This window comes from Herpailurus yagouaroundi, unplaced genomic scaffold (genome assembly GCF_014898765.1).
Source record: "Herpailurus yagouaroundi ecotype Mexico unplaced genomic scaffold, PumYag 29, whole genome shotgun sequence".
NCBI lineage: Eukaryota > Metazoa > Chordata > Mammalia > Carnivora > Felidae > Herpailurus > Herpailurus yagouaroundi.
In genome coordinates this window covers 62,049,422-62,070,877 of record NW_024412377.1, presented here as the reverse complement: position 1 = coordinate 62,070,877, position 21,456 = coordinate 62,049,422, and the positions used below count along the sequence as shown (strand labels likewise).

General features: G+C 39.4%; 1 protein-coding gene across 10 annotated transcripts in view; it reads left to right on the top strand.

Moving 5' to 3' along the window:
- FBXW11 (F-box and WD repeat domain containing 11) overlaps window positions 1-21,456 on the top strand; it is a 122,414-nt gene that overhangs the window by 68,865 nt on the left and 32,093 nt on the right. For 5 of the 10 annotated variants that reach the window (XM_040444921.1, XM_040444914.1, XM_040444887.1 and 2 more), the window contains 2 exons: window positions 9,256-9,318; window positions 12,362-12,587. In XM_040444921.1, coding sequence (XP_040300855.1) covers window positions 9,256-9,318; window positions 12,362-12,587 — 289 coding nt within the window. Of the gene's footprint in view, window positions 1-7,687; window positions 7,701-9,255; window positions 9,319-12,361; window positions 12,588-21,456 lie in introns of those variants that run through there. The other 5 variants (XM_040444953.1, XM_040444946.1, XM_040444905.1 and 2 more) reach the window with 3 other exon arrangements.

Here is a 21,456-nt window from a genome sequence, read left to right as displayed (position 1 = left end):
TTCTTTCTTTCTTTCTTTCTTTCTTTCTTTCTTTCTTTCTTTCTTTCTTTCATGCTGGGTGTCCATTAAGTTGGTATTATAAACCACAGTGGGTTGTAAACTGCAATTTGAAAAACATAATGAATGCTGACTCCTACTTTGCATAAAGATTAGTATAGATGAATTTTAGATGTAAGTATAAAGGTGAAATAGGGTCACCTGGGTGACTCAGTTGGTTAAGTGTTGGACTCTTGGTTTCAGCTCAGGTTGTGATCTCCCTGTTCCTGAGAGAGCAAGTCAGGCTCAGTGCTGACAGCATGGAATCTGCTTGGGATTCTCTCTCCCTCTCTCTGCCCCTCCCCTGTTTTCACTCAATGTATGTGCCTGTGCTCTCTCTCTCCCTCCCTCTCCCTCTCTCCCTCTCTCTTTCAAAATAAATAAATAAATAAACTTTGGGGAGGAAAAAAGTGAAACTTCTAGGCTACTCCATGGGAGACTATATAATAAATAAACATTAAAAAATTAAGATTAATTACTTCTCTTTATCAAAAGACACCATTAAGAGAATGGAAAGTTAAGCCACAGATTAAGAGGAGACCTTTGCAATAAATATATTTGGAAAGGGACTCTATTCTAGGATAAATAAATTTCTGGAAATGAGTAAGAAAAGACTGTCCAATTAAAAATGGTCAAAAGCTATTTTTTTTTTAATTTTTTTTTTCAACGTTTATTTATTTTTGGGACAGAGAGAGACAGAGCATGAACGGGGGAGGGGCAGAGAGAGAGGGAGACACAGAATCGGAAACAGGCTCCAGGCTCCGAGCCATCAGCCCAGAGCCTGACGCGGGGCTCGAACTCACGGACCGCGAGATCGTGACCTGGCTGAAGTCGGACGCTTAACCGACTGCGCCACCCAGGCGCCCCAAAAGCTATTTTTTTAAACATTTATTTTATTCTGAATTTATTCCTGGGCCACAAGTTTTTGTTTCTCCAGTTTCCTCTTGGATATCTTTTTCTTTGGTGCAACCACCTCTTCTGATTTAGGAATACTTTGCTGTTTTTCAGTAAGGATCATCTCAATGTGTCAGGGAGAGTTCATGTATGGGTTAATCCGACCCTGAGCTCTGCAAGTTCTGTGCTGCATCCTTGGGGCTTTGTTCACCTAGATGTGGTCAATGACCAGAGAATGTACATCTAAACCCTGAAGTTCAGCATTACTGTCTGCATTTTTAAGCATTTACAGTAAAAATTACTATATTTTATGATCTGATTGTTCACCCCTACTATAGACCCAACAGAAATACCTGCCCATGTACACCAGCAGACATGACAGAATTATTTTAAATGCCAAAAGTGGAAGTGACCTACATGTTAATCAGTAGTAAAATGAATAAATATTTTTTGAAATAATATAGAGCAGTGAAAAAGAATGAACTGTTGCTGTATTTAAGAATCTGAAATCATAGTGTTAAGCAAAAGAAGCTAGACCTAAAGAGTATATATGATAAGAATCTATTTACTTAAAGTTCAAAAATGGGAGCAACCTGAGTGGCTCAGTCGGTTAAGTATCAGACTCTTGGCTTTGGCTCAGGTCATGATCTTATGATTTGAGACCCACATTGGGCTCTGTGCTGACAGCACAAAGCCTGTTTGGGACTCTCCGTCTTTCTGCCCCTTTCCTGCTTGTGCACATGTGTGCACTCTCTGTCTCTTCTGTCTCTGTCTCTCTCAAAATAAATAAACATTAAAAAAAAGTTCAAAAATGAATGTATAAATCTATGGTGATATTAAAAAAATTAGTGGTTACCTTTGGCCATTAATGACCGGGAGGTAATATGAGGAAAATATTTATGGACCCTGGCAATGTTCTTTATGTTGGTCTGAGTACTAGTTACACTTGAGAATTAAACCCTTTATTATATTATACTTCAATAGAAATGTTTTTAAAAAGAACTAAAAATTTCTACTATCATATATTAAAAACAAAATTTTTTTTTTACATTTATTTTTGAGAGACAGAGAGAGACAGAGCACAAGTGGAGGAGGGGCAGAGAGAGAAGGAGACACAGAATCCGAAACAGGCTCCAGGCTCTGAGCTGTCAGCACAGAGCTCAACACGGGGCTCAAACTCACAAACCATGAGATCATGACCTTGAGCCGAAGTTGGACGCTTAACCGACTGAGCCACCCAGGCGTCTGTATCATATTTTTAAATGATACCCTGTTGTTGGACAGTTACATTGTTTTCTAGTTTTCCATGTTATAAATTGTCGTAGCTATAATTTTCTATAGACATACAGTTCCTTAGGAAAAATTGCTAAAGTTAAATTATGTCCATTGTTTTTTTTTTTTTTTTTTTCTTCAATGTTTATTCTTATTTTTGGGACAGAGAGAGACAGAGCATGAACGGGGGAGGGGCAGAGAGAGAGGGAGACACAGAATTGGAAACAGGCTCCAGGCTCCGAGCCATCAGCCCAGAGCCTGACGCGGGGCTCCAACTCACGGACCGCGAGATCGTGACCTGGCTGAAGTCGGAGGCTTAACCGACTGCGCCACCCAGGCGCCCCCAAATTATGTCCATTGTTAAGTAGTACTTTTTGAAGTTATGTATTGATAAATATTCTCTGAAAAGTAACAATTTATAATCTTACCAGAGCGCCCAATTCCTGTAGAGTACATAAAAATAAAAGTTGTCAATTTTGGTAGGTGAAAAATTGCATCTTTTTTTGTTGTAGGTGTTCATTTTTGATGGCCATTTAAATTTCTCGTTTTGAAATATCTACTTACTCTTATTTGCCTATTAGGGTATTAGTTTTGGTTTCCTTATTAATTTATTAGAAATATTTATATAGTAACTTATTTATCATGCATTGCAATACTTCCCCCAATGTATTGTATTTGTTTTTGAAATTTATTGTGAACATTCATGAGTTTGAATTTTTTTATCCAATCACATCTACATTTATTTCTGTCTTTGGTATCATGCTTAGACAGCCATTCCCTGGTTCCATGTATTTGTAGAAACTCCTGTATGCTTGCTTTTAGTAGTTTTATGGTTGTAATTTTTCACACTTGATTCTTTGTATCCATAGTATTTATTGGGATGTAATATGAGGTAGCATTTTAACTTTTCTTTATTTTTAAAAAGTTTTTATATTCATTCATTCATTCATTCATTCATTCATTCAAAGCAGGCTCCACACCCAGTGTGGATCCCAGTGTGGGGCTTGAACTCACAGACATGAGATCAAGACCTGAGCTGAGATCAAGAGTCCCATGCTTGACCAGCTGAGCCACCCAGGTGCTCAACTTTTGTTTATTTTTATTTATATTTTTTGAGCATGTGCGTGTGTGCACAGGGCAGGGGCAGAGGGAGGGAGGGAGGGAGGGAGGGAGGGAGGGAGAGAGAGAGAGAGAGAGAGAGAGAGAATGAATGAATGAGTGAATCTTAAAGCAGCTCCACACTCAATGTGAGCCCCACAGGGGACTTGATTCCAAGACCCTGGGATCATGACCTGAGCCAAAATCTAGAGTCAAACCCTCAACTGACTGAGCCACCCAGGCACCCTCCACCCCCATCTTTTATTTTTAATCCCGTAAAGAGTATTATCTCTTTCTCACCAGTTTGAAACTCTGACTTTAAAATACACAGATTTGTAAGTATAAATGATCGGTTTCTGGACTTGCTATTTTGTTTCATTGATCTTGCTTTGCCAGAACCATACTGCTTTAATTATTGTAGCTTAATTTTTTTTTAAAAATATCTAATAATAAAAAATAATTGGTGAGGAAAGGAAGAAAAATTTTATCCTGTGTTCATTCTTCTACATACTTTGATATGATCTTGTCATGTAGTGTCAGGAACAGCCAAACACCTAGTTAGAAGTGTGAGTAGAACTGCAGATTAGATAAACTGGAACAGAATTTACTACATTATAGAAATTACGTGGCAGTGATTTCAGACAAACTCCCAAAGAATTAAAATTTAAAAATTTTATTTTAATTGTAGAAAGAAATCAACTGGTTTGTTCCTATATTTTGATATTTGTGTGGAGGGACAAGAAGATTTTTGGTTAGCTATGTTTAATGGTGGCTGGAGTTGTTGCTTTAAAATTTTTTTTTTTAACGTTTTTATTTATTTTTGGGACAGAGAGAGACAGAGCATGAATGGGGGAGGGGCAGAGAGAGAGGGAGACACAGAATCGGAAACAGGCTCCAGGCTCTGAGCTGTCAGCCCAGAGCCTGACGCGGGGCTCGAACTCACAGACCGTGAGATCGTGACCTGGCTGAAGTCGGACGCTTAACCGACTGCGCCACCCAGGCACCCCTGGAGTTGTTGCTTTAAAAAGTCGTGTATGCATAGATGCGTTCATGTTTTTCTTCCTTCTGGAGTTGTGAGATTACTATGAGAGAGGGGACTGCTTTTTTGGAAAAGCTTGTCTCTTCTTTTTCCAAGTGAATGTTTCTCCCTCTTCAGTGATCTCATTTACCAGTAATGTGTTGGTAAGATTTAGGTTTAAGGGGAAAGAATTTTAGGTTAGACTAGGGGCCTGGGTGGAATTAACAATAACAACACAGAGGTGTTTGGTTTATTTGTGTGAGTCATTGTTCTGTTTATCTTTGGAATTTGTGGCACATAGTAACTAGCAAACTAGATTTGGACATTTCTGCTTGGCTTGATCTTAACACAATAATCTTTTCTTGATTTCTGACTGTGTTTGATACTTTTTCTGTGCCCTAGGATCCTCTGTCAGTTGTTTTTTTTAATGTTCTATGGAAAGCCAAGCTTTTATTTGTTTGGTCTACTTGATCTGTCAAAGATGCAAGGGCGTTTTAAAAATTAAAAAAAAATACATAACTTTTTTCCTTGATATATTTTGTGGAATTTTATATTTAGTGTATATATAAAAGTACACATTATCCTCTTCACAAATTACGACTTTTAGAGATTTTTAAAAACTCTTTGTCACTCAGTGATTTGACTTGAGTATTGTTCTCCTTGTGCAATAATGAGTTTTTCTTTCCTTAATTTGAATTTTCCTGTTCTGGTTTTGCTCATTCCTTTTATTTACCCCTTGTGATTTTTGTTATGCTTACCTTTGTGAGCAGGGGAATGCCCAGATTCAATTTCGTTTTATTAGAAAATGCTGATTGCGGCCCATTAAATGAACTTCATAGGCTACAACCAGCAGTTGGAAAATACTTGAGATGTGTTTTTCTGTACAGAAAGGACGTTGACTTCTGATTAGAACAGACCTAGATCTGATTCCTGCATCTCTCTCATTTACCAACTTTGTGACTTTTAATCACTTACTTATCTGTTCCTCATTTTTTTTTGTAAAATTGCAATATATACATTCATATTTTTTACCTCAAAATTAAAAGGCAATGTATGAAACAAGCCTAGATTAGAGACCCAATGAAGTTAGCTAATAGCAGTTTTGCATTATATGTCTGTCATTCTTAATGTCTTAAGTCCCCCAATTTTAAAACACTAAAGAAAATGGCAGAATGCTCCCATGTTTTCCAGATCCTTTGTGGTTTTTTTTTTATTTTTGCTTCCTCTAAAGAGTAAAGACTCCTTTTGTATGAAAATCTTATGTTGTGTAAACATTTCTCTTTTTAAAAAATTTTTTTAATGTTTGTTTATTTTTGAGCGAGAAAGTGCAAACAGGGAAGGGGCAGAGAGAGAGGGAGACAGAATCTGAAGCAGGCTCCAGGCTCTGGGCTGTCAGCACAGATCCCAATGCGGGGCTTGAACTCACGAACTTTGAGATCATGACCTGAGCCAAAGTCGGACGCTTAACCTACTGAGCCACCCAGGTGCCCCTGTATAAGCATTTCTATCATGAAACTCATAATGCCGAATTTGTAGCATTTTTAAAGTAGGAAATGTATTTCTCTTATATAACTCTTAAAGTAGATTTTTCCAAGTGACATATATTCTCTTAGCTGGTGGCACCTACTGGCAAAGATGTATCACGACTTAGAGCTTATTGTACCTACACATAGACTCAGCTCATAAAGCAGTCTGGGAAAGATGAGAGGAGACTCGGAATATTTTGTGCCTACCAAAGTGGTCATTTCCTTTGTCTCCCAGAAACCTGGGTCTGGTGAAATGAGAGGAGGGAGGACTTCTGCATGCTATTGCCCTAGTCCAGTGTTTTCCAGTATTTGCTGAGCTCTTGTTAAATGAGGTATTGTTATAATAAGAGAGGTGTCCATGTCCAACAAACTTGGGAAAGCTAGGTTAAACTACTATCTTAACCTGATTGTTACTTACGAGACATCTCTGAACCTTTAGTGTCTTAAGTGTTGGTTTCTTTTAATATTTTTATTTATTTTTGAGACAGAGAGAGACAGAGCATGAGCAGGGGAGGGGCAAGGAGAGACGGAGACACAGAATTTGAAGCAGGCTCCAGGCTCTGAGCTGTCAGCACAAAGCCCGATGTGGGGCTCAAACTCACAGACCGTGAGATCATGACCTGAGCTGAAGTCGGATGCTTAACCGATTGAGCCACCCAGGTGCCCGTTAACGAAGTGGTTTTTAACCTCGGGGGTGGGGAGGGAGAGAGCAAGTGTTTGTGCAGCATATAGCATTTGTCAGATTTTATTAGACCGTGGGACCCTTTTTTCTCTGAGCATCTCTTGTGTCACCTGGAAGACTCTTGGGAAATGATCCTCTGATCAATGTAGCTTCAGAGTAGCATTTTCCCTTTGGCAGCTTCTCCTCAGGGCTTTATAAGAGAAGTTGAAAAGATATGTATGATGGGGGAGCTATTCCGGCCACCCCAGGGCTTTATTAAATACAATTTTATTAAATCGTATCTTTTTATCCACTTTTATCAAGCCTTAAGAGAATAGTTGCTATTTTTATCAGAGGGGTTGTTTTCTTTCTCATCTGTATAAATAAACACCATTTCTCTGTTTTGGAATGAGTGAAAGGAAGAAAGACAGTTGTTTCTTGTGTAATCTGTAGGGACTTCTGACTTTTTATTTCCTCCCTGAGTAAGGAAAGTATTTAGGTAGCTTAGGTCAGAAGAGTTCTGGTGGGTTCAGACTCCTGTATAACAGAAGTTTTTACTTTAGTTGTTTTAACATTGTATTTATTTTTGAGAGACAGAGCCTAAACGGGGGAGGGGCAGAGAGAGAGGGAGACACAGAATCTGAAGCAGGCTCCAGGCTCTGAGCTGTCAGCCCCACAACATGGGGCTCGGACCCACCAACTGTGAGATGATGACCTTAGCTGAAGTCGGATTCTTAACCAACTGAGCCACCCAGGCGCCCCAAAAGTTTTTAGTTTAAAACCCTACATATATGCATTCCTCATACATTTCCTCAGGTGCCTGAAGATGGGGGCAGGGACTTGCCATTTTTCTTCTACTTTATACTCTTACTCTTCATGTTTCCAGCCATGGTTTCTTCTTGTTACTCTCTTAGAACCCAGGACGTTGTGACCTTGCAAAGATGGCTTTGTAACTACTAGTTGGACCCAGCAGATGAGGCATTAAGTCACTGTTTCCACTTTGTTCACTCCCCTGCCAGCTTTATGAATCTTAAGTGCTTCAAGATAGCAGTAAAAGGAAAATTACATGGAGAGAGAAGTACTACTTTTGTTTTTCTCTTCTCCACCCTCTTCTTCCCATTCAGGATCATTTGTTACCGTCTACTCTAGACCTGTTTTGGACTCTTGGACACAATGTCCTCCTCTCTAGCTCATGGTTGGCTTTCCACATGTGGGGAACCCTGACCGTTTGCCCTTCTCCCCCATTGCAGACCTTGGCACTGTGGGACTTGTAAGATTTTATTGAGGGAGCCAGTGGATTTTCTCTACAGGCAGCCATCTGGAGCCATTCTGTCAAAGCCTGAGGTTAAAAAGTGTGAGACGATAACACTTAAGGGAAAGTAGCATCTTCAAAGCTGGGCATGAATGATTTTTTGAGTACCAGTTACACACCAAACACTGTGCTGGGGAGTCTCCATCCCACAGTACCTCTATATGGTTTGTATTTGTCCATGGGTAAAACACCTTACTCAGAATCTCACACACACACACACACACACACACACACACACACACACACACACACACACACTGAATAAGTGACCACCTCACAAATGCAACGTGTCTCTGGTTTCAAAGCCTTTGACTGTTGTACCACATACTGTATTCCTGATCAGAGCGAGCTATGTGACCTGCAAAGCACTAGTGTTCTGTAGTGATTCTTCTGTCATTACCCACGTTGGGAAATATTGTGTGGGTGCAAACATTTTATGACTTGAAGAAAAAAAGGAAAAATAGGGAAGTTTTGAGAGATAGGCTTATCCCTAAAGGCAGTAAACAGAATCTTGTAAACACCAGTGACTTAAACAGATCTATAGGATTCTTTTGAATAATACTGTGGAGTGTTCCAGTTTATCTTTTGTACCCCAATCTTAGAGCTTTAGGTTTGGGAAAGAATCTTAGAGGTTCTTGAATGGTTAGTCCTTTCGGAGCACTACTCTCCCACTTCCCCTTCTCATTAAGTTTCCATTTAGCCATTAGGTAGGAGCTTCAAAAGGGAAAATCCAGTCATGTATAATCTCTAGTTAATGGGCATCTGTTGAGCGACTAGGTCACCAGAAAGAATAATCACACAGTGAGTGCCTCTTTGTGCGGTAAACACAAAAATCAAAAGCTAATGCGTTCCCAAGGCAAGCCAGATTGTTACTGGCTACCAGCATCCTCCCCTTCAGGGAAGAAGTTGGTGCACCCACCACTGGTGCTTGCTAAGGGAGATTGCAAAGCCGGTCTAGAAAAACAAGGTTATCAAGGAAGGAAAGAGAAAAGCAAGGGGGGACTTCCAGAGCTTGGCAGTACTAATTGCAGGTGATGGTTGGGATGGATTACTGAATAGCAGACATTCTAGTAAATGTTTGTGCAATCAAAGAACTAAGTGGGTCTCCGTGGCTTCTTGCCACAAGTTAAAAGAATAACAGTGATGGTTGAGGTAGAGCCTCAGCCCCAGTCCCATAATTTAGCTTGTTTTCTAAGTATGCCCAGCCTTCATAAATAAAGACTTTATGCTTAGTTTTGTCCAGCAACTAACTGTAACTTCAACTAATGTATGAAGATGAGCACAACCCTTTTGACCCCAAAATGGCATCTGTTAGTCACAAGCCAAATAGTTCTTGGGTTGGTGTTGGTACATTCTACTTTGGGTTTTCAAAATTATATTTTGGTGTAGGATTTGCAAAACTCGGCATAATTCAAATAACCTGTTTTTCCCCCCTTAGAACACTTCAGTTATGGAGGATCAAAATGAAGATGAGTCCCCAAAGAAAAATACTCTTTGGCAGGTAGGAATGACGACGCACAGATAAGAGCAGTTGACTTACTATAGATAAGATGCTCCCTCAGCTCATGTCCTCAATGAAAACCAGAGCCAAGCAAGCGTTTTTGTTTTCTTTTGTGCAATTTTGCTAGTTTCGGAATTCACCCTAATTTATCTTCTGTTCCTCAGGGAAGTGTCATTACGAATAGTAAAAAATTTTGGAGTTGCTACAAAGATTCTGAAGTGTCTGTAGCCTAAAATACTCAGTTTGTCGCCACAGTCCAAGCCAAAGATGGTCAGTGGTGGCATCCTTTGTCACCAGAATAGCACCATGCCATAGCAGTGTGTGTGCATTGGTGATTTTGTCTCCCTACCCTCACCCTTCTCCCCCATTTCTTTCTTGTTAGTTTGCCCTTTCCTTTCTTCTTTCTTGGTTCTTTTTAGTCCTGCCAGTTTTCCTCCCAATTCCCCAGGGTTTTTTTTGCCCTAGCTACAGGGAGGGATGCTATGTAAAGTTTCATGATTGGATCTTTCCATCAACCATTATGGTGCAAATAACTTTGCCCCTCAGAAAGACACAGTAAGAGGCAAATAAACCTAAAGATGAAGAGAATAATGTTAAAAAATATTCTCTGCGTTCATTTGATTTGAAATGAGAGGAGTAGATGAGTTAGCAAGAATAAAGTATGCCCAACAAATTTACGATGAAATAAGCAAAGCAAAACAATGTCAGGAAAATCTGGGCTCAGCAGGTGGCTAGAAGTAGAAATGGGAAATGTGCTGTAGAACTGTGCACTTGCCACTGCGTCGGGGGAACTGTGTGCAGCTTGATGTCTGTTCCTCCTTCATGCTCCGTATTTTCCAATAGGGTTCTCTTCATTGACTATTGATTTTTCAGTTCACAGTGGTTCTTAACATTTTGGCTTTCAGTTTTTCTTTCGTAAGTTCTTTTAGTTAACTAGTTAATGGTATACCAATGCTGTAGGGAAGTTAGATGTTTAAGAACCCTTCTGTAAATGAAATAATAATCTCTTTGCTTATCAAATGATAATGGATGTGAAAGTATTTTGGAAATTATAAAGCAGTACACAAATGAAAGTTGTTACCATATATTTAACCTGTCAGGAAGCAATTATTTTGACAAGTTACAATGAATAAAATGTAGAAAAGAAGGAGGAAGGAAATACGGCTGTTTTTTTTTAATGTATCCTTTATTCTGTCTTGTGTGTTCCCCATTGCACAAACTAACCATGATTGTAATGCTGTATAAAATTCTGCATCTTGTCTTTTGTTCCTTAATATTGTTTCATAAACACGTTCTCTTGTTATTACGATGTTACTATATAAACCTAATTTTAATGGCTTCATTATAGTACCTTATGTAGATGTATTATTATTTGCTTTAACCAGTTGCCTATAGTCGGGCAGTTACTATAACATTATACTCAACATCCTTATACTTACAAGTAGCAGAGATGTCCCTTATACTAGCTGATACCACCGTGAAGAATTTTCACTTCTGACTGTTTTGAACGTTGATTTTTGGGCTCTGTCAGATAGAGTCAGATTTCTGTTCAATGCTGCCCTCTGGTGGTACCCAGTGTCAGTGAGCTCTCCATCCAATTTCCGGGGCGGGGGGGGGGGGGAACATTCCTAGAGAAGGAGGTAGTAAGATAAATGGGATGGGAGGTGAATGCCTTCTCACTATGTACCTTTAAATGTGGACATAAAAACTTGCTGCAGAGAGGTATGATATATAAGATTTTAATAAGGAAAGTCAGACTCCTTTGGTTATTTATGAAGGATGTCTTCTTTCTGGGATAGATTCATTTAAATTAGGGGACATAGTGATAACAAAGCTCTTGGTTCTTTCTGTGTAAAACTTCTGAGATAAGCTCGTGCATGGAGTTAATGCATGTCTGTAATATAACTCTTCAGTTTTCAAAATTCTCTTCTAGGCTATTTCTAGTGTTACACATGAAGGGGCTCCCAAAGGAGTGACTGGTAGATAGCTTGGCAAATGTTTGACAAAAACATTGAAGTAATTTTGGTTTTAAACAGGGATGTTACTGAGCCTTATAACACCAGTGGCAGTTGTGGCTTCAGTCTGGGGATTCCAATTTTTTTTTTTTTTGATGCTGTTGTCAGATAAAGTATATGTAGTTTTTATTTTTTAAGAAATATACTGGTTTTATGCAAGAACCATCATCCATGTAGCTTTGAGGAGAAATGATGCATAGGTAGTATAGGAGTCTGTGGGATATCATTGACCAACTCTATAGGATGAGAATCTTTTGAGGTGTATGTGGTTCACCTTGGGTTGCTTTCAGAATAGGTGAAGAAAAAAAAGGAGTGAAAGTCTAAACTGTTATTTGCTAGCAGTCTAGTAGCTCTGGTAACAGTTTGGAGATGGGTTCAATTTTTAGATTGAATTGCCTTCAGATTTCTTCATTAAATGGACCAGTGGTTTTCAAAGTGTGGTCTCTAAAGTGCATTCTCCGGACCATCAGAACCAATACCACCTGGGAACTTGCAACTTCTCAGGCTCTACTCCAGACCTATAGAATGAGGACATCTGTGGTGGAGCTTGGCAGTCTGTCTGTTAAGAAGCCCTCTTGTTACTCTGATGCACACACAGGTGTGAGAACCATTGGCTAGATGAATATAGCATTGACTTTGGTCTTTGAAGAAGTAAAGCAAACTACTAATAGTCAATCAGTTGCTATTTTGCCAAGTTGAGCATGTTCTCTAAGATAGTTATCTCTGACATTGGTTATCTAATAACCACATGGTTTTGGAATAAGCATTGGAGAATGATGACTTGGGACACCAGATAGCTTTATAAATAGCTGTAAATTCGACATTTACTTTAGAGACTTAATTTGAGGCCCTAAATACATTTTAAATTACTTCATGAACGAATTAATAAAGGAATGAGTTTGGCTTCAGGGTATAACTGGTATTTTAAGATTAAATACACAGGGTGAAAAATGTTTCCAATAAAATACTAATTAGAGTTTTTTTCTTTGTCAAACTAATTATTTTTTTTGTTTATTTTTCTAAAATAGATAAGTAATGGAACATCATCTGTGATCGTCTCCAGAAAGAGGCCATCAGAAGGAAACTATCAAAAAGAAAAAGACTTGTGTATTAAATATTTTGACCAGTGGTCTGAATCAGATCAAGTGGAATTTGTGGAACACCTTATTTCACGAATGTGTCATTATCAGCATGGACATATTAACTCTTACCTGAAGCCCATGTTGCAGCGGGACTTTATTACCGCTTTACCAGGTAACTGTACTTGTCTTTTAAAAAGCTGAGCAGTAGAAGAATGTCTAGTCCAAGGGCCTACGCAGAAATCAGTAGATATTTGTGAAATGAATGAATGAGTACAGTGTGACTACAGTGTGAGTTTCTTTGGTACCCATACTATATTATGGCATTGGAAAAGGAGTTATAATTTAGGATCTGTATAGGAAATGTAGGCAGTTGCCACGATTAGTGGTGTTGATCATTGGTCATACCATTGTTTAATTTAGTTTAATGAGCTAATGCTATCCTGTTTTTTAAAGTGTTTATTTATTTTGAGGTGGGGGAGAGGCAAAGAGAGAGGGAAAGAGAAACCCATGCAGGCTGTGTACTGTCAGCACAGAGCCCAATGCAGAGCTTGATCCCATGAACTGTGATATCAAGACTTCAGCTGAAATCAAGAGTTGGACGCCTAGCTGACTGAGCCACCCAGGCATCCCTATGCTGTTAGTTTTGATGTAGCCTATATATAATCTGGAGTTTGCTTTTATAAGTAATTTAAAAAATATATGAGATAATTTTTCCTACAGCATTTATGTTTAAGCAGTGTCCCAAAGTTTAGGATGTTCATTTGTACTTAAAATGACACTTAGGGTAGGGAATGGTACAAATGTCTTGGAAAAACTGATGGCATGTCTTTATTACATTTTTTGAAAAACTTATTTCTGGATCTTCTCCCTCACCACTTCTCTTTTTCTCTCTCCCTCCCTCTCTGTCTCTCTCTCTCCCTCTTCCTCCCATCCCCATACTCCTCTGGTGAAGTTTACTTTGATTTAAAAAAAAAAGAGAGAGAGAGAGAGAGAAACTATTTTTTTAGAGTAGTTTTAGGTTCAGAGCAAAATTGAATGGAAAATACAGAGAATTCATATAGTCTCCATGTCCCCATCCTACCTCACTATCACCATCCCATCCAGCCTCCCCCGTTAACATCCCATCCAGGTGGCTCATTTGTTCTGGGACACATGGGCCTACATTGACACATTATTATCACCCACTCCATACTCATTAGGGGTCACTCTTGGTGTGCATTCTTTGGGTTTGCACAAATGTGTAATGACACGTATCTGCCATTATCGTATCATATTGAATAGGTTCACTGCTCTAAAAAGCCTCTGTGCTCTGCCTGTTTTATGCCCACTTTGATTTTTGATCACTCATTAATTCTGTCTTTTCTCTCTTTATTTCTCTTCTTCTTCCTCCTCCTCCTCCTCCTCCTCCTCCTCCTCCTCCTCCTTCTCCTTCTCCTTCTTCCTTTAATTTTGATTTTAACTTTAATTTTAAATTTGGCTAGGTAAGATAGATTTCTGAAGAGAATGCTGGCCAGAATGTTTCTTCTAATAATGGTCATTTTGGTCTAGAGGTTATAACTGCTATGCCAGGGTAGACCTAGAAATAGCCAGGGATAAAAGTGCCATTGCCACCAGCCCTGTCCCGTCAGAGCTTCTCTTCAAAGAAGAGCTCTTCTCTTCAAAGAGTAGCTCCTTCCTTAGCTTGTCTGTGATTTACAGTGCATCAGGACTCCATGTTCTAAGTATTTTCATGGCAAATAGGAGTTGTTCTCAGGTCTCAGGCAAATGAAAGGCCAGTTTTGAATTTCGAATCTTTCTTCCAAAATGTGTACATTTACTTTCTACAGTGGGAGTGTAAGGGTATTTGAGAGTTAGCTTAGGAAATTTTGACTCTTCTGGTTTATTTTATGCTGAAATATAGCACTGTTTGCTCCATTTCATTCATTAGTATTTCTAGAAAAGAAAATAAGAACCCTCTCTTTCTAGAATTGTGTAGTATTTAATTGCTACGAAGGATCTTAGCCATCACTTAATCCTCTTTCTCACTCTATAGACCAGGAAGCCAAGGATCAGAGAAATTTCATGAAATGATGAAGATCATACATCTTGGTTATTGTGGTGATTGAATTGTGGTGATGGTGGGGGCTGGTTCAAAAGTTAGTGCAAAGGCTGAAATTGCTAGGATTACTCTGGAAAATTCTTATTGGCCATAGTATAGAATACATGTTTACAACCCAATTTACAGCCCAGTTATTTATGATAGGGAGAAAGGAGGAAACAGATATGGTTTTAATTGTATGAGAGGGAAGGAGGATGAGGGGTTCAGGGGGAGAGAATTATAAGTGAGTTTAAGTAAGGTGATTGACCATGTGGTGCCGTCTCTCTGGTATGGGCAGTGCCAGAACTCAGAACCTCCAGCAGCCAAGCCTTTCTGTGGACTCAGGTTGCATCTCATATCTAGAAAAGATCAGACAGTTAAATATTCGATGATGGTACTTGTTCCTCGTAAGTGCTTTGAAACTATGCCTCCATTTTGCTCAAGGAAACCTGTTGTTTTTTGGTTTGCTTGCTTTCTGCTGCTTTGGTTTTATTGCCTGTAATTTGCTTCTCAAACATTTTAGAGTGCCAGGAAACTCACCTTGTATTTACAGAATATCCACAAGGTGGCACTGTTGAAGTTCTCTTGATTTGCAGAGTGTAGTCCAGAGGCAACCCCTTCTCTTGGGGAGTGTACAGTCTTGGAGAAGAGACAGAACAGATGAACATGTGTTATGTATATAAATATGGTTAGTATAATTGCATACAATTCAGTTTTCATTACAGCGAATTTTAAGGCATTGTCCATATCTCTGTTAAAGTGGAATTTTGTGGTATTGAATATTACATGAAATGAATGGACCATTGGCTGGGACATGGAAATATTTTTGTTAAAATGCTATTTGTTTTAACAGGATTTGATCTGAACATATATACATATGTCAGTATATATCATACATACGAATCTAATAGCTGGGGACAAGCTGGCCAAGTTGATTGTGTTCGTGTCTAGTAGACTTGGATTAAACCTGGCATTAGTTCCTTAACACAGACCCTGCCTTAAGAGTATTAGGGGAGAAACTGGTCCATGTGTACGTGCATACTTAAATTTAATAATGTATGGAGCAACTTAGTAATCACTATTCTAGTTTGGTGTTGAACTTTTACCATAGATGATGTTGAGTTTGAAGTTTTACTGTTTCAGTTGTCAAGTTAAGACTTCTTTTGATTGGGAAAACCATTAATTCTATAAAAATTGTCTGTAGTTCTCGCTTTTTAATGCTTACTGTGAATATCATACCTGTCAGTATAGGGAAAATGGAAAATGTTTGTGGTCTCTGGCTCCTTTTGGTTCAGTGGAAAAAGTGATAATTATGATATGCTTTTCTAAAAATCATGGTAAATGTTTAGTCTGCAATGTCAATTTCTGCAGGCTAAGTTTGTGGTTTGTAAGAACTGTTGTTAAAGGGAAAATTTACATCATTTGAAGTAGAGGCAGATTGTACTTCAAAGAGGATGATAAGCATTGGCGATGTTTTTGGTGAGGTATCTGAGCAATTAAGAATTTTGAAACACTTAGCTTCCTGGCCATGGTTTATTCATTTGTCTTATCCCCAAGTAAGGGCGATAAACCGTTATGGACTGTAAATGTGACAGACTAAATCAAAGGTCTTGAGAGAGCATAGCTGAGGCTTTAGGCTGGGTGTAGGGCCAAGGACCAGCATGACAGAGTGGAAAGAGTGTGGGTGTTGGATTTAGACAGTCGCTAAATTTGAATCCCAACCCCTGCACTTGATCCTTACATGAGCCCACTTTTTGGAGCCTCAGTGTCCTTATCTGTACGGGAGTAGTAATAATAATACTTCATGGGATATTGTAAAGATTAAAGACAAGGTATGTAATATGCCTGACATCTGGTGGGTATTGTGAGGATGGTAGCTTTAAAAAGAAAAAGAAAAAAGAAAAAAAAAACAAACCCGGAGAGACAGGAAACACCTGCTTCTCCAGAGGTAGTAAGATTTGTTGCCAGGAAGTTTTAATTATTCACCTGCTAATTTCTGAATTGATTCATCCTGACATCATAGAGGTAGATGTGTGCGCCATTTTGTTGGGACAACAAAATGTTGAACTTTGTGACTTGAGTGTCATTTCACTTCATTTCTGTCTGAATCCTTAGGTCTGTATATGCCAAGTTAAAGGCATCCATTGACATCCTATTGCTGTCAGCAGTTGCATTGTTTTTTCTTTCAAAAGGTTGCTAAGTTCAGATTTTACCACTAGATCTGTGACTAGGAAGGGACAGCAGGAGTGGGTGGGGAAGGAAGTTTCTTTGCAGCTGCCCTTTGAAATGTGTTTCTAAAATAATAAAAGTTTCTGTAATTGTATGATCTAAGCAGCTGTGTTAAAACTGGCTGTAGTCAAGGGCATTGAAGTGACATTATACATTTGAGTTTCATTTTGATATAGTGTTGTTTGCATACTGAGCTTTGAAATTTGTGCCTCTTAATTGTTTTAATTTATTGTTGAAATTTTTCCAGACCTTCGTCTGGTGCCTATAATTAGCAACAGAAGCACTTCTTCAGCATTGTGTGTGCCGTATTCTGGCCTCATTTTCTGAAACCATAATGTGTCCTCTTGTTGCCTTGGGAAGGGAGGTGGTAGTGGGAGACGGGGGGGGTCTCAGCAAGATAGAGAAATGAGAGCCAGATATTGGTACTTAAGAAAATGCTTAGTTTTAACACTTCAAAGCACTTTCTGGCCTGAGCAGATGGCCCACCTTCTTCAGTAACTTCTTTGTCCTGAATAGGCTTGAAACGAGAAAGTTCCATGGTCTGCTTGGCTCCTGGGGATACTGTTCTAAGGTGTTCTCATAGAGGTTGTGGGATTCCTGTTATGCTGACATTTAAGGGGATATGTGACTTAGCACCAAGATGTTAGAATGGGCTTCAGTGCTTTGCTAGAGGAGCTGTTCAGCGTTTTTCTTTGTGGAAAATAACAAGAGCAACATTGCTTAGTTTCTTTGACCAATGGTAGCAGTTAAGGGGATTTGGAGATGAGGGAAGGAGAGCAGAGACTGACACTTAGCAAGAGCCTGCTCTGTATCTGACTCCTTCGTAACCTCCTGTTAACCTTCCCAACAAGGCTAAGAAGTTCCTTCTCTGTAAAATGAGGATATTGAGAATAACTGTTGTCAGAGTGTTACTGTGCACATTATATCAGATCATTCATGACAGGTGTCTAATATTATTCCTATTTTATGGGAGACTGAGATCCAAAAAGGAAAACTGATTTGCCTTAACCCAGGTTATCTGACTCTACAGCCAGTGCATTTTCCAAGAGACTGAAATGCCCTGCCTCCTGGAATTGATGGCATGAATTTAAAGCATTATGCAAGGGAAGTCAGTCTTCTAGATATGATGGAGATGTGGCTGGATTGGAGTGATGGCATTTGAAAGAGGAGGAAAGATGTGTTTGAGATTTCCTTATGTAGAAACTCAGTGATAGTCTAATGGTGAGCTAGACTAAAAAGGATAAGACTCAATTGCTATAAGGCAGTAGTTCCCAGTATCATAATTATCTGGTGGCACTTCTAAAAAGACAGATTCCTGGTCTTCACCATGTAGACATGTTGATTCAGTAGACCAAAAAAATGTCCAGGGAATCTGTTTTTGGTGGTGGTGTTTTTGTTTGTTTTATTTTAAGTTGTTTTTTTTGTTTTTTGTTTTTTGTTTTTTTGAGAGAGAGAACGAGTGAGCCCACAGGCACACACATGAATGGGGGAGGGACAGCGAGTGGGGTGGAGAGAGAATCCTAAGTAGGCTCCACGCTGTCAGCACAGATTCCCACTCGGGGCTCAATCCCACGAACCATGAGGTCATGACTTGAGGACCTGAGCTGAAAACAAGAGTTGGATACCCTATTGACTGATCCACCCAGGTGCCCCTGTTTATTTTTAAAAATCACTTGCCCTAAATGATTCAACTACAACTACACAGGCTTCTGAGAGCCAGCTCCTGGACCACCCAGCCAGGTAGAAGACTTGGATGGATGCCACTTTCCCAGCTCAGATACAGACGATGGAGGTGTTGCAGTCATTGAGGAAGTTGCACTGAGTTGCAGGGAGAAAGCAACTATCTGATGCATTCTTATCTCACTATGCATTTCATCACTCAGAGTGAGGGACTCATGAGGGGAATTGGTTAGGGGTGTGTTTATAACCAATTAGGAGGATTTAGTTGACGATATGGAAGTAATGTGGACCTTGAAAGGTGACTGTTCTCATAGAACGTGAGAAACTAGATGAGATAAGTACCCAGAATTAGAAAAATTCAGAGAAGAGCTAAATCTATTAGCCCATGATTAGAGGTGCTAAAAGAAAATGTGATTGTAGAGGGCAGAGAGATTCTGAAATTTGAAATTCTTGTCAGTAAATTTGTCAGTCCTAGCAGTGGAGAGGTACAAGTACCCTATGATTATCCATGGATCTCCCTGATTTTAAATGCAAATGGAAGAAAGGAGCACATGATCATGGAGATACACAAAAAGGAAACACATAGCTTCTATAGACCAGTAGACCTAAAGACATTGTGTGCCAGGGTAGTGATTGAACACGGAGTTGTGATTTTCAGAATTGTGGAACGTTGAGAAGTAATTGAAAACCATAGGCAGAGGGGCTCCTGGGTGGCTCAGTCGGTTAAGTGTCTGACTTGATTTTGGCTCAGGTCATGATCTCAGAGTTCGTGGGTTCCAGCCCCACATTGGGCTCTGCTGTGACAGTATGGAGCCTGCTTAGGATTCACTCTTTCTCTCTCCCTCTCTCCCTCCATCCCTCCATCTCTCCGTCTCTCCATCTCTCTCTGCAGCTCAAAATAAACAAACATTAGAAAACCGTAGGCAGAGCTACTAGGTACAGTTGTACCCTTTACAGCTTGTACAACTGCATTTGGTAGCCCTGCATGGATAGTACTCTGAGATGATTGATGAGCAGACTTCTTGGTGTTAAGAGCTGGAGACCTGAGGTTGGGTGTATTGGGGGGATATTGGCTAGTAAATTTAATGTTATACTGTGGCAGACTTTTAAAATGGATTATCAAAGTTAATTAATTTGCAGCTGAAGAGACCGTGTAGGGTTGTGTAAACCTATAAGGATGTATACAGAATGCTAGGAACCTTTATCTCTGAGAGGATTTAAGGATTAAAAATTTTTGCTTATATGCCTTTTATAATTTTTGTGTCATGAACTTGGGTTATATATGTTAAAAAAGGGATACAAAGCAGCTCCTTGCCAACTTGTAAACAAAAAATACAATACCAACTTTATGTAGGAAGCACCAGCAAGGGACTACAAAGAGTAACCATACCAAATTCACTTGATTGTGGGGTGGGAGGTTGGGATAAGGCTATCAGATTAGTAGGTCAGAAGAATGGTGCAAAGGTAAAGGTGATAAGGTCTTTATGGGGGGCAGAGTTTCTCCAAATATCCGAACACTGAATAGAGAGATGTGGGCTGGACAGTAGTACATCAGGGTGGCCACAGAACCAGTGGCTCTGTATTGGTACTGTGAGTATTTAATGAATGGATCCACAGTAGCCTCGATGGAAATACAGATCTAGAATCATGGGTGCTGTCCTTGGTTCTGACCCATTTAACATGTTTGCCAAGAACTTGGGATAAAGACTTATTACATTTGCCCATCATGCAGATTTGGTGTGGAATATCCACTCTTCTGGATGACAGAATCAGAATTCTAGAGGTTGACATGCAAGGGTCAGATTAAGCTTCAAAGGTGAATTACAGTAAGGATAACTATAAACTTTTGCATGAAGCTGCCCTTCACCTCTCCATTAGCCATACAAATGTAGAATTAGGGGGAATTTTATTTTTTAAGTTTATTTATTTATTTTGAGAGAGAGAGAGAGCATGCCTGTGAGCAGGGGAGGGGCAAAAGGAAGATGAGGGAGAATACCAAGCAAGCTCCACACTGTCAGCACCAAGCCCAATGTGGGGCTTGATCCCACGAACCGAGAGATGGTGACCTGAGCCAAAATCAAGAGTGCCAGACACATAACTGACCGAGCCACCTGGGCACTGTGGGGGAATTGCTTTAATAAATCTTTTTGGAAAACAGGCCTAGGAATTTATTTATCTTACTCATCTTAGGAATCTACTGTGATAGGACTACTAGATAAAGGCAGTATAATCTCTGACTGCATTAACTGTGATATAATGACAGTCGCCAGAAAAAATAGTGGTCTCAGTGTATGTAGTCTTTATGATCAGATCAGAGCTTGGATATTAGATCTAGTCCAGAGTAGGAGAATTAGTATATGAAAAGCCTGTAAACCACAATCAAGAAAGAGTATGAAGTGTCATTCTCAGAGTTGAAGAAACCATTAGTCTGTAAAGCATTTTAATGCACCATCTCATTTTGATATTTTCAAAATAGAGATTATTATCCCCATCTGATACAGATGAGGAAAACTGAGCTCTGAAAGTTTAAAAGAATTACTTACATCCTGCAAAGTTAATGCTACTATATGGCTTCTATTTATCTTGAAAAAGAGAACAAGTATTTACCTTATATGGTGTTTTGTTGCCTTAAAACTTTAAAAAAAAAATTTTTTTTCAACGTTTATTTATTTTTGGGACAGAGAGAGACAGAGCATGAACGGGGGAGGGGCAGAGAGAGAGGGAGACACAGAATTGGAAACAGGCTCTGAGCCATCAGCCCAGAGCCTGACGCGGGGCTCGAACTCACGGACCGCGAGATCGTGACCTGGCTGAAGTCGGACGCTTAACCGACTGCGCCACCCAGGCGCCCCAACCTTAAAACTTTTTTATAAAGTTCTTCCATCTGATTCTTACTGCTAGTATGCGAAAGGACAGTGGTTACTGGTAATTACCATTTTTTAATGGTAAAAGACCAAGGGGCAGTGATGTTTCAGAATTATGTTTAAATATTTGTTTCATGTCAAAGAACTGCTACATGGTGAGCCTTGACTTGAAATTGAAATTTTCTGCCTAT